This window comes from Rhineura floridana, chromosome 10, assembly GCF_030035675.1.
Source record: "Rhineura floridana isolate rRhiFlo1 chromosome 10, rRhiFlo1.hap2, whole genome shotgun sequence".
NCBI lineage: Eukaryota > Metazoa > Chordata > Lepidosauria > Squamata > Rhineuridae > Rhineura > Rhineura floridana.
Window position 1 is genome coordinate 67667968 of NC_084489.1, and position 13631 is coordinate 67681598.

General features: G+C 42.7%; 1 protein-coding gene across 2 annotated transcripts in view; it reads right to left on the minus strand.

Annotated features, from left to right (window-relative positions):
* ITGB1 (integrin subunit beta 1) overlaps nucleotides 1-13088 on the minus strand; it is a 57587-nt gene extending 44499 nt beyond the window's left edge. The window contains exons 1-2 of one of the 2 annotated variants that reach the window (XM_061586650.1): nucleotides 12643-13088; nucleotides 831-900 (exon numbers count right to left, since the gene is read on the minus strand). In XM_061586650.1, coding sequence (XP_061442634.1) covers nucleotides 831-900; nucleotides 12643-12651 — 79 coding nt within the window. In that variant the 5' untranslated portion in view covers nucleotides 12652-13088. The remainder of the gene's footprint in view (nucleotides 1-830; nucleotides 901-12642) is intronic. The other variant, XM_061586652.1, reaches the window with a different exon arrangement.
* Between the last annotated feature and the right edge of the window lie 543 nt (nucleotides 13089-13631).

Here is a 13631-nt window from a genome sequence, read left to right on the forward strand (position 1 = left end):
CATTATGTCTATAATCAACATGTGATTATTAGTGCTGCTTAACAATCAATTCCACAGATGCTCAGAACCTGGAGGGAAAGTTGGTGTTCCAATAGCAATTTCTTCTCTGCCTCATAATCATAACCTGTTAATTAAGGCTGCTTGAAATGCCATAGTTTTGCTACATGGTCTATATCTCCATGTAAGAAAAACCACAACAGCCATGCATGGCAAATTGCACATGCATACCACTGCACTGCACACACATGTGGTGGGAAGCAGAAACCAACATCGACTGCTATCCATCATATGTACAAACAGTAAAAGAGATGCAGGTGTAATCTTTCACATGCAAAGGATGAAGCTGCATGTAGATAAGCTGAGCAACAGAGATTGCACCTGCATCTATTTCACTGCCTATACACATAGTGAGAAAGGCTTTGTGGTTTTTCTTATTTGGAAGAATAGGAGGTACAGAGCATTTCAAATGACTGCACTTGGGATAAGACTACAATTTCTAGTTGTAGCTCAGTGTCCTTCAGATTGCTACACTAGAGGAATGAGTGTTGTTCAGACGAAACAGCTCAATCCCTTGTCTAGGGCAAAGCCTTCCTCCTCTTCCCTCCCTGTTCATAAGTCCCCTTTGCTAAACTGTGTCAGAACTATGAGCAGGGAAGTTATGCCAATATAGACTAATGTTGTCTGAAAGTGAAACCTGCAGTATTTGTCCATGAATCATTCAACACAAGCATAGCGAGCTTACTCTGGGCAACTCCAGAATAAATATGTCGCCTGCATGGTACAGTAGAAATACAGTCCATATTTTCTAAAATCGTACAACTTCCATTTACCTTGTTGGGCAAATCCACAGACTATGAAGCAGCTTAATAACCCGCCCCAGATGAGAAACTTGAAATTTGCCTGCAAAATAAAATATAAATAATTGAAATAGTTTGCCCGATTTCCCCTTTTCTTACAAGTACTTATGCCAAAAGAAAACATGGGTTCACGAAATGTCGTTCAGACAATATTGTAAATACATAGCTCTCTCAGCTGCACTGTAAAGATAATGTCATATTCCTATAATCGCTTAAAAAGATGTTGCAGTATAAACAGAACGAACACTACATTAGCAAGTCTTTAGCATTCTTCTGAAAGCAAAGATCTATAAATCAGAGAGGCGCGTAAGAAACACAGCATGGCATGGTACACACACACACACACACACAGATCTCGTAACAGTATTGTTTTTCTTTCATTGTATTTGCATGTTTGTATATTCATGTATACATGAATACAGCATTGAGCTTTATTCAAATTCATGGTACTGTAAAAGTATTCAATTAGAGAAAAAATACACAGGAAGTTTTCACAGCATCCTCACATCACAGCAGTGATTTTCATAACCTCTCTACAGGATAACAGTGGCTCCAACTACAACAGCAATGTATAGTTGTGGCAACTCACTGAATAATTCTTTTGTCACAAACACAAGAAGCAAAGGGAAAACATGGGTGTGATGATTTGTAGGAAATGAATTGTTTCCAAGTGTTTGAAAAATAAGGGTTGGACCCTATTAGGAGTCAGCAAAAGCAGTTTTAGTTCTGATGTTGTATTTTAGAGCACTATTTATATTTTTGTGATCACCTTAATTCATTCTGATAGTTTAAGAATCCTGACCTTTTTTTAAAAAAAAAAACCCTTTTGATTAAGCATTTTAAGTTTATAAAAATAAACTAGTATCATGAACAAGGTAAAAAATACACCATCACCCCCCAGGCAGGAGACAACCTTGACACAAATCCAAAGGGCAGAGGACATACATATGGAGAAGTTGATAAATATGACAGAGTTCCATTATCAGATTATATATTATTTAATATTGTCTTGTTTCCTGGCAAGAGTGACTTCAGAAATATTTCTATGAAAGCAATTTCAATGTAGTGCAATTTTTGGTGGAAAGCATAAAATGTAAATGTACTGCCTTCAAGTCGATTCCAACTTATGGCGACCCTATGAATAGGGTTTTCATGGTAAACGGTGTTCAGAGGCGGTTTACCATTGCCTTCCTCTGAGGCTGAGAGACAGTGACTGGCCCAAGGTCACCCAGTGAGCTTCATGGCTGTGTGGAGATTCGAACCCTTGAAGACCAGGGCTCACTGGGTGACCTTGGGTCAGTCACTGCCTCTCAACATCAGAGGAAGGCAATGGTAAACCACCTCTCAATACCGCTTACATTACATTGAAATTGCTTTCATAGAAATATTTTTGAAGTCACTCTTGCCAGGAAACAAGACAATATTAAATAGTATATAATCTGATAATGGAACTCTGTCACATTTATCAACTGCATAGATATTGCCTAATGCTTTGAGCAAACTATGCACCACAGACGCTTTCCATCCACAGCTCCTTCCAGAAAAGGTTATTCAGCTGTGTGTAATTTAAAGTCCCTATTTAGCTATACAAAATCAATTTTGTTTAGAGTATAAATAGTTCTAACATAGCTTACCACAGTTTGTATGCATTACACAGCACTCTTCCTATAGCATACCTTAGCCTTCACAAAGGCTTGGCATGCTTTTAAAAAGAAATCTGAACTATCATTAAGAATCAGCACTCTAGAATAAAAATCAACTACAATTCTACTGAGAAAAGAATTTAAGTAGGATACTGAACCTTCTTTGTTCATACAAATTAAACCTGGAAACATTTTATCTGATTCTTCTTGTGATAACAAGGTCAATCACAGAGAAAAATGAATCACACAATTTAAGCCATAGAATGACAGGATATTCTTGGGAGTTTTCCCCAACCACCACCATCATCACTAACCAGGACATAAAGAAGCCAAGGCAGCTGCTGATATATGGCTTGGCGTTTTGCAGGGTGGGAAGGCTCTCCTAAAAGCAGCATGTTCATAATAAAAAGAGGAATAAAAAGAGGAAACAATTCAAACACTAGGGTTTTTTTAAATTCAAAAGAATAATTGTAGTGGTGGGGAATCCATGGCTCTTCAGATGCCATTGGACACCAACTCCCATCAGCCCCAACAAGCATGGCCAATAATCAGGGAAAATGGGAATCACAGAATAGTAGATTTGGAAGAGGCCTCTAAGGCTGCAAAATGCAAGAACCAGTGAAACCACTGGGGATGGCATTCAAAGTACCAAGGATTCTTCTGGAATGTGTACCTATGCCAGTCATTGCTGCTTGAAGAGTACAGTGGAGACTTCTTGTCCCAGCAGTGCAGGGATCCTGAATGCTGATATTGGGACTCCTGCTCCTGACAGTAATCCCATTCTTTTTTCCTTTCAGGCAACCACAGCTCCTCTCTTTTCATTTTTATGTATTCAGCCATGGTGTTTGAGTTCACTCACTCTTTGCCACACACTCTTTGCCAGTCACTCTCACAAGAAATCTTGTTTTGTTATTTCTGTTTGCCACACAACTATTAGGGATTGTCTAGTATTCGTATCTCACTGCTACAGCCAACACCTGTGACGTAGTCTCCTTTGTCACCACGTGTCTTTGGGACTCTCTTTGGTTCGTATCTGGATTCTCTGTTGTTCGTATCCCACCACGACTGACACCACATGTGAGGCGTCCTTCCCTGGCTCTCCCTGTCAGGTTCCTACCTGCGCGTGGCTACTGCCTGTCTCTAGGCACCACCAGGGACTCCACCAGTCCGGACCGCTCTCTCTCATGATTTCTCTCCCCGCTCTAGCACAGATCTCAACAGATCCCCCTGCTAGGCAACCACCAGTAACGTCCCAATACTAGTATTCCCAGAGACTCTGAATACTGGTATTGTTACTCTCTTCACCGCTGCCACCATTTGTTACAGTTCCCCTTCAGCCTTGGTCATTACCTTACCCTCCCTTCTGGTCTGTGAAACCCCAGCCAAGGATCAGGCCTTTGGTAAACCAAATTAAGTATTTATTACAGATAACAAAGCTAACAAGATTAACAAGATTTCTTCTTAAGGCACATAAGCATATGGTTTTACTCAATACTAATTCGAACTCCACCTCCCTCCTGGTAAACAACTCTCTAAACCCCACCAAGCAATCCACTCTTTCTCTTCTCCCCCCTAGATTCCACTCTTTACCACCTCACATTCCCCCAGATTTACCTGTCATCCTTTCATTTATACTGTCAGCCATTTTAAACATTCAACCAATCATCAAGCATTCTATTGCCCATTCACTCCTCCTCCTCTTTCACTACTTACCATGTATACTCTAAACAACCAGCACTTACCATATATACACTAATATATAGGAACATCACAGCCTCTAAGGCTGCAAAATGCAAGAACCAGTGAAACCACTGGGGATGGCATTCAAAGTACCAAGGATTCTTCTGGAATGTGTACCTATGCCAGTCATTGCTGCTTGAAGAGTACAGTGGAGACTTCTTGTCCCAGCAGTGCAGGGATCCTGAATGCTGATATTGGGACTCCTGCTCCTGACAGTAATCCCATTCTTTTTTCCTTTCAGGCAACCACAGCTCCTCTCTTTTCATTTTTATGTATTCAGCCATGGTGTTTGAGTTCACTCACTCTTTGCCACACACTCTTTGCCAGTCACTCTCACAAGAAATCTTGTTTTGTTATTTCTGTTTGCCACACAACTATTAGGGATTGTCTAGTATTCGTATCTCACTGCTACAGCCAACACCTGTGACGTAGTCTCCTTTGTCACCACGTGTCTTTGGGACTCTCTTTGGTTCGTATCTGGATTCTCTGTTGTTCGTATCCCACCACGACTGACACCACATGTGAGGCGTCCTTCCCTGGCTCTCCCTGTCAGGTTCCTACCTGCGCGTGGCTACTGCCTGTCTCTAGGCACCACCAGGGACTCCACCAGTCCGGACCGCTCTCTCTCATGATTTCTCTCCCCGCTCTAGCACAGATCTCAACAGATCCCCCTGCTAGGCAACCACCAGTAACGTCCCAATACTAGTATTCCCAGAGACTCTGAATACTGGTATTGTTACTCTCTTCACCGCTGCCACCATTTGTTACAGTTCCCCTTCAGCCTTGGTCATTACCTTACCCTCCCTTCTGGTCTGTGAAACCCCAGCCAAGGATCAGGCCTTTGGTAAACCAAATTAAGTATTTATTACAGATAACAAAGCTAACAAGATTAACAAGATTTCTTCTTAAGGCACATAAGCATATGGTTTTACTCAATACTAATTCGAACTCCACCTCCCTCCTGGTAAACAACTCTCTAAACCCCACCAAGCAATCCACTCTTTCTCTTCTCCCCCCTAGATTCCACTCTTTACCACCTCACATTCCCCCAGATTTACCTGTCATCCTTTCATTTATACTGTCAGCCATTTTAAACATTCAACCAATCATCAAGCATTCTATTGCCCATTCACTCCTCCTCCTCTTTCACTACTTACCATGTATACTCTAAACAACCAGCACTTACCATATATACACTAATATATAGGAACATCACAGCCTCTAAGGCTGCAAAATGCAAGAACCAGTGAAACCACTGGGGATGGCATTCAAAGTACCAAGGATTCTTCTGGAATGTGTACCTATGCCAGTCATTGCTGCTTGAAGAGTACAGTGGAGACTTCTTGTCCCAGCAGTGCAGGGATCCTGAATGCTGATATTGTGTCAGGCCCAGGATGTGACTCAGGAACCAGACCAACGGCTGTAGTTAATTCGTGTTTTATTAGGGTAATGTCCAAACAAAGACTGCGTTTTCTCATGAAGCAATACAGGGATACAGGTCCTGCGGCATTGGGAGAAAGTTGACAGAGCAAGGGACTTCTTCCCGCCTGTTCTTTAAGAAGGGGCCAAACGGGCGCGCAATCTTTCGCTCCTCCTTAACTGCCCCTCAGGTACTGCCCGCCTTCCCCCCCTTCTCTCCTGTCTTTTCAGCTGTCTGCGTGTGCGCGGTGAGGGGGGAAGCATCACCCCCTCCTCTTCTGAAGTTTCCGATTCCAGGATGGGGGATAGGGGAGGGGCTGATGGTAAACTGCCTCCCCGCTTTTCGGCTGTGAGCAGCCCTCCCTCTTTCCCCTCTTGCTCTGAGCCTGAAAGAGGGGGAGGCGTGAGAATGTCCAGGGAGGGCTCAGGCTCCCCGTTGCTAAGCGACCTTATCACTGGCAGTTCCTCTGTTTCGTCTTCGCTCCAAAGGGGGGAAGTTCCTCCCCCTTCCCTCTGCCATCCATCCGAATACTCTTCTCCCAACTCTCCGGGATCCAGCTCCCTGGGATTGGGACCCCAGCTCTGCCTTCCGACATATTGGGACTCCTGCTCCTGACAGTAATCCCATTCTTTTTTCCTTTCAGGCAACCACAGACGCAAAACTCTGGACCTGGGGTGGGGAACCTCCAGAATGAAGGCCAAACTCTGCCCGCCAGGCATCCCCATTTGGCCTGCAAGGCCACTTTAGAACCATAGAATAGAGGAGTTGGAAGGGGCCTATAAGGCCATCAAGTCCAACCTCCTGTTCAATGCAGGAATCAAAGTTAAAACATACCTGACAGATGGCTGTCCAGCTGGCTCTTGAATGCCTCCAGTGTTGGAGAGCCCACCACCTCCTTAGGCAATTGGTTCCATTGCCATACTGCTGTAACAGTTGGGAAGCTTTTCCTGATGTTCAGTCGAAATCTGATTTCCTGTAACTTGAGCCCATTATGCCGTGTCTTGCACTCTGGGATAATCGAGAAGAGATCCTGGCCCTCCTCTGTGTGACAACCTTTCAAGCACTTAAAGAGTGCTATCATATCTCCCCTCAACTCTTTTCTCAAAGCTAAACATGCCCAGTTCTTTCCATCTCTCCTCATAGGCCTTTATTTCCAAACCCCTGAACATCCTTGTTGCCCTTCTCTGAACCCGTTCCAGTTTGTTTGCATCCTTCATAAAGTGCAGTATCCAGAACTGGACACAGTATTCAAGATGAGGTCTAACCAGTGCTGAAGAGAGGGGAACTACTACTTCACACAGTTTGGAAACTTTACTTCTGTTAATGCAGTCTAAAATAGCATTGATGTTTTTTCCAGCCACACTGCACTGTTGGTCATATTCAGCTTGTGATCAACAATCCCAAGTGCTTCTCATATGTAGTATTGCTGAGCAAAGTATCCCCCATCTTATAACTGCACACTTGGTTTCTTTTTCCTAGGTGTAGAACTTTGCAATTATCCCTGATAAATTTCATTGTGTTGTTTTCAGCCCAATGTTCCAGCCTATCAAGATCACTTCGAATTTTGCTTCTATCCTACAGTATCCTACTATTGCTACAGTATTAGCTATCCCTCCCAATTTTGTCATCTGCAAATCTGATAAGCATTCCCCACACCTCATTATCCACATCATACAAGTCATTAATAATGATGTTGAAGAGCACTGGGCCCAGGATTGCACCCTGTTTTAGTCCAGCAATATGTGGAAGACCAAAGGTCCCCATCCCTGTTTTTTATTTATTTATTATTGCACCTATATCCCACCTTTCCTCCAAAGAGAACAAGGTGGCGTACTTGGTTCTCCCTCTCTCAATTTTATCCTCACAACATCCGCATGAGACAGAGTTAGGCTGAGAGACAACGACTAGCCCAAGATCACCAGCAAGCTTCATCAGTGGGGATTTTAACCCAGTTCTTCCAGTTCGACACTTGAACAACTACACCACACTGGCTCTCAAAAATGCATGAAAAAATGAGATTTGAGATTTAGAGATGGGGAGGCTCTGTGTAAGCTGCAATTCCATACAAGCACAAAGTTATTTACAAGCCTCTTTTCAACTCTAAAAAGGGCCCTAAAGTGGCTCACATAAAAACATAGAAAAATCGTAATAAAATATTCTATATGACAGAATATAGAAGCCCAAAAATCTTAGCTTCTAGTAAACAAGCCAACAGATAAATGCAAGGAAATTTCCCAGCCCTCAGGACTGAGAAAATATACTTGAGAGAGAACGTGCAGATTAAGTAACAGAAATAAGGGAAATTTGTGAATAGTGTTTCCAGTGGTCAGTGAGCTTTCAGTGCTGGTTACTGCTTCTTGCCCCTCCCCATGACTGGGAGAAGCATATTTTAAAAGAAGCCATGCAAATCACCTTAATGAAAGTGATTTACACTGTTTTTTGTTTCTGCAGAATTTTTATTACACAGATTACAACTAGCCCTGTTTCAAATTATTTACATATGATGAAAGGCAGCACTCCTGGAAATATGACTACAAAACAGTGTTATGGAGCTACTACTTTTATTGCTATAAAGCTTAGTGTAGACTTCATTGTGACTCTTTAAAAAGTGCTGCAATCCTCTCCACCTAGGCTAGGAAGAGTGTGTGCACGTGCATGTGTGTGTGTGTCTGTCTATAAAGCTATCTGTCCACTTTGGTTCTAGTATGAGTTTTAAAGGGCCAGGAGCAGCAAACAAATTATCACCATGATTCTCTTTCTAAGTAGGGAAAAGGGTGATACTGTGGCAGTCAACAAAACTCCACATCTTTTGAAATAATGGACAACTTTACAATAGCAGTAAAGTAAGCATATCAGTTCACATGCCCAACTCTCAGCAGGAGCAATGAGTTGAAGTGTACAGATTTATGAATTTTCTAATGTGTTTTAGATCTATCAGATATTTGCTCTGTGCCTTTATACACACACACACACACACACAAACAGAGTAGTCTGGCAGCATACAGCTTGATACAGGAACATCAACTACCTAAATTAATTACCTAGCAGTTTGTGATATTAGAAATATTTTCCTCCTGAAACAGAAAATAAACTGTCTACCTCTACAAATCAAGATTGCTTACAGGCTATTCTCATCTAAATAAGCTCAAGAAAAATGGAAATGGAAAAAAACACTCTTTCTCTGATGCTAGTAAGGAAGAAAGTAACATCAAACACAGAAATCTTGTCTCAGTTTACAAAAGTTGGGATGGGTTTTGAAAGGAAAAAAGGGAAACCAAGTTAAATATTATGATAATTATCACAACTAAATAAAGTAAACAGAGGGAAAATATTGTATTTATTATTTCTTTATTTTTATTTATTAGATTTATATCTTCTCCTTTCTCCCTGTAGGAATCATTGATTACAATGAGCACAAGCGTTACATTTTTCTCTGTAAAGGGTGTATACAACATGCAAAATAGAAAATAAGAAACCAGGATCTGGAACCTATTTTGCTCCTGTTTCACTAAGTGTTTAAACAAACCAAAGTTCTAAGTTCAGACATCATGAGAAAATGTGGTTTGTTTAAGAAGTGAACAATTCCAATCTCTCACCTGTGGGGTGAAAGAAGGGAGAGGCAGTTTGAGAGCTTATTTGCATACATAGCAGGAAACCATGGTTTCCTGTTACTTCTGAACCAACCCACTATCTTTAAAAGATCTCATTATCACTGACTGTTCATATTTTATATTTCTTGATACTAATCACAGGCTGCTTAATCATTTCCTTGGGATACATTTTTTGTGACACAAGAATGAGTCATTTGTTTTATCATTTGGGTGGATGCTTTTGCCTAATGCCTGTGGTAGGAAGCTTCATTGACCTTTAAAAGTTTCAAGGTAGGGCATCTCTGAATTAACTTGCTAAGGTATGCTAAAGAACAGCCAACCTATTCACTCATCTTCTAGAGATTTTGACTACAATCCAAACTACAAGCACAGAAAGGTTCCATGGCAAGCTGTGAAAGCCATAAAAATGTTTCTGAGTTCATGTGACTCTACAGCTGATGAGAGGAAATTTGGGGTGGGGGTGGAGGATACTTGCAGCACTTATTTACTGGATTCTAACCAACATTACCAGTGTCACTCTCTACTGAATTTCTTATTTCATAAAACTCATTTCAAGCAGTTTCCCACTTGATTATATGCCAGGAACCAAGGTAGCTGGATTGCCATTTACATGTCAGTATAATGCAACATGCTCGCTTCAGCTATCAGCTCACAAGGCAGCCTCAGCCAAGTCAGTGATCTCTCAGCCTCACAGCTCTTCTTACAGGACTACTCTAACGATTACATATGAAGTTCTTCAGACACTCTAAAGCACTATATAAATAGTGATTATCACATACTTTTTAACCATCACTATGTCAAGCAACCACCAGCAGATGAGTACTTAATAGAGCAGTCTAGTTATGGCCAAACACATCCAATGTTATCTATACCATGAAATTCTGTGACATTTATTTCTACAGTTGCCTGTTTTATAAAGCTCCAGTTGAGAGTATTACAACGTTTGGAGTGATGCAGACTGATTTTTAAAACTGTTAATAAACGCCACATCCCAGTAAAGGCACTGGCAAAATTCCCCATTATTTCAGTAAATCTGAAATGCTTTCCATTTATACATAATGTTTGGAAATCCTCTTGGCTATTGTTATAAAAGATGGACACTGTGCTACTCACTTTAAGAATACAAGTGCAGCAGACAAGGACAAATCAAAATCAAACTATAATACAATCTACAGTACACAGTACTGCTTCTGTAACATAGTTAATAAGATTAAACAGTATGTGAGCTTTTCAATGGTTAACTGAACTTAAAAACTCACATGTTAAATTCAAGGGGATAAGATTCAATGCACCTTTTCCAGAGTACATCCTTGAAAAGAATCCCCATATGATCTGAATCTACGATAATTATCCTTGCTCATTTGTCCACATACTGCCACCATCATAACTAAAAATAAGAAAATGATCTCATAAGGGCTTTGACTTTTAGACTGCATGTACAGAATTGATTCTTGTCTATAAACCCTAATATTATAATAAATTAGTCTTTAAGGCACCACCAATCTTTGTCCTATACATAATATATAACACGAAGTCAGGAACATAGATACCTTAAGAATACCCCAAAAGCTAAATAAAATTGATGTAAGATTTATTTCCAATATTTATGGACCATTCTTCATCATAGATGGTCACAAAGCAGTTTACACAACAACCAATAAAACAATCAAAATAATACAGTATTTAATTTTTTTTAAAACCCTCTGTTGCACAGGGGGCATACACAACACTAAGCCATAGTTATGAGTAAACAGGCACAAGTCTAAGGCCTGTGTACACTGTTCTCCCCTGCCCTCATGTATGGCACTTCGAAACTTCCAGTCCTGGTTAAGCTATGGTGGGAGAAAACCATGTTCAAACCTTGCTCAGCCAACTAGCTCCCTTTCAGCCTATACCTACTTCACAAGTGGGTGTGAGGTTCTTCCTGAGCTCATTTAAGGTGTTAGAAGAAGAGGAAACCACACACAATTATTATTAAGAGTGGAAAGAAACTAAGACCATGTTAACATGCAGGAATGGACAAAGCTGGTGCAAACTACAGTTAATTACATTGGACTGAAAAACATGCATATGAGTAAGAACAGACCAGAAACTGTTACCACAGAAGATATTATGGGAGTCAAAGCCAGTATCACTTCTCCTTGCCCCTTCCCCAAACTTTGAGGCAAGCATGTACAGGTCTGGGCTACAAAACCTGCAATGCTGAACACATTTACTTGGAAGTAAACTCTGTGAAAAGTAATGAGAGCAGCTTCCAAAGATAAGAATCAGGGTGCTAGGCTACAATCCTAAGCAAACATTCAGCCCCTTTCTAAGCATGTTCAATCAGAAATAAGTTCAGTTGTGATTACCAAAGCAGACTCCCAGGGAAACCCACACAGGATTATGGCCTCAGCTGGAAGCCAAGCTGCAACAGTTCACAAAACATACTTCCAAGTTAGGTAATGGATGCTGATCGCATCCAAACTCTGTAAATTTTATCAGGAAATGACACAACTGGCATTTCCTGACTCCTATGTTGGCATGCTCTGCTTTCCCATTCGTTTCCAGCTAGGGAACCATCAACTTACAAATGCAATGCGGGGGGGGGGAGGGAAAATGCAAGGAAGATAGCTGTCCCTAGACCAAGCATGGGGAGCCTTTGGCATTCCAGTTGTTTGGCCTCTCAACTCCCATCAGCCCGTCAGCAAGGCCAGTGGTCAAGAATGATGGGAACTGTAGTTCAGCAACCTCTGGAGAGCCACAAGTGCACCATCCCTGCCCTAGTACCATTGATGAGGTCCTAACCAAAACAGCTCCCCACCCACAGAAAGCAAGCCTTGTGGCACCTTTATCACATTTATTACGGCAAAGGTTTGGGGGACTCTACCCACCACCACTTCTGCCACAAGGAATTCGTTAGCTCTTGTGCTCTTTGTTGCGCTTCCTGCAATAGCTCTACCCGTCCAGAATTTGTAACTAAAAGTTATTTATGGGAGGAACAAGGGAGACGTTTTTATTAACGTCCAAGGAAAGTGCAATTCCCGCCCCCAGCACCTTCAGTTATTTTCTCTCACCACTACCGAGGTTCGTTCCCGGAGAACACGCCCTTATAAAGGCACGCCTTGGGTTTTAGGGTTTCTGAAAAAGGACACACGGCGCTGCTTCCTCCCTGCCCCACAACGGAGGGGGGGAGGGGAGCAGTGTTCTCTTTCCTCCTCCGGAGAAGCCCCCCCCCCGACAGATTCCACAAAATAGAGACTGAAACCAAAAATGGGGGGAACAATATACACTTTCTAGCTCATCCACACAACATCCGTGCATAGTTTGCTACGTTTTCCGCTCAGCGAACTTCCTACCCACCCCCATCAATCGGTCGCAATCGTCCGTACCTGTGCCATGGCGCCGCGGTCCCGCTGCGATACGTCCCCCGCTATCCCGGGGCTCTGGGAAGTTGGTGGCGGGGCGCGAGCCCGCTTTCTCCCTCACCGTTTCTCTCTTTCTCGTCAGCTCCTTTTCTCCGGCGGAGTTCCAGCCCCGACTTGGCCTCCTCAGGACGATGCCTCGGTAGCGTGGAGGGCGACTCCCTCGCCTACCAGAGCCGCTCCTTCCTTGCACCGTATGGTAGGGCCGGGAGAAAGAGACGGCCGGGCCTGGCAAGCGCCGCGCCGCCACCGCTGCACCCTTTGCGCCTCCGGAACCGCATTCCTCCCGGCTGCCGTCAGGCTGGGCGGAGCATGATTGAAAGGCGCGGAATTGCGGCCCTCGGGCTTGTCTGACGTCACAGCGAAGCGTGGTTTCCCTGTCCTGCCCTTGTAAGAGGGGAACTCGCCTTTGCTTAAACTTAACCGCTGCTTTGGGAAGAGCAAGGCCTCACAAACACACCGGGGGGGGGGGACACGAGCCACTCCTATCCCTCACTCCCAGCAAATGTCGGTTGGCCACGCTTTTGATTAATCAATCCTATGTTTTATTTTTTTAACTCGGAAGTAAGACCCACTGAGTTCAGCGGGATTGACACCTGAGGCGCGCCAGCACACACCCCTTCACTGTTACAGGTTTCATTTTAGATCGAGATCTCCTGGTACAGAGCTAGGTGATGTGAAGTAGATCGGCAAAAATTTCTATCTCCTAATTGTTGAACAATTGTTTATTATACCAAAGACTTCAGGGTAAGCTTAGCAGTGGTGGTCCTCTGGTGGACCAGGAACTATTTAGACAACAGGAAACAGAATAGCAATAAATGGACATTGAGAGAGAGAGAGACTGTGTATCAAAGCTGTAGTCGTGGGGGGGTGTCTTTGACCCCTTACTTTTTTGGGAGCAGGGTCCCTTTGCGGCCAGCATCCTATGAACCATCAGCATAAAAAGGAAGTGAGCT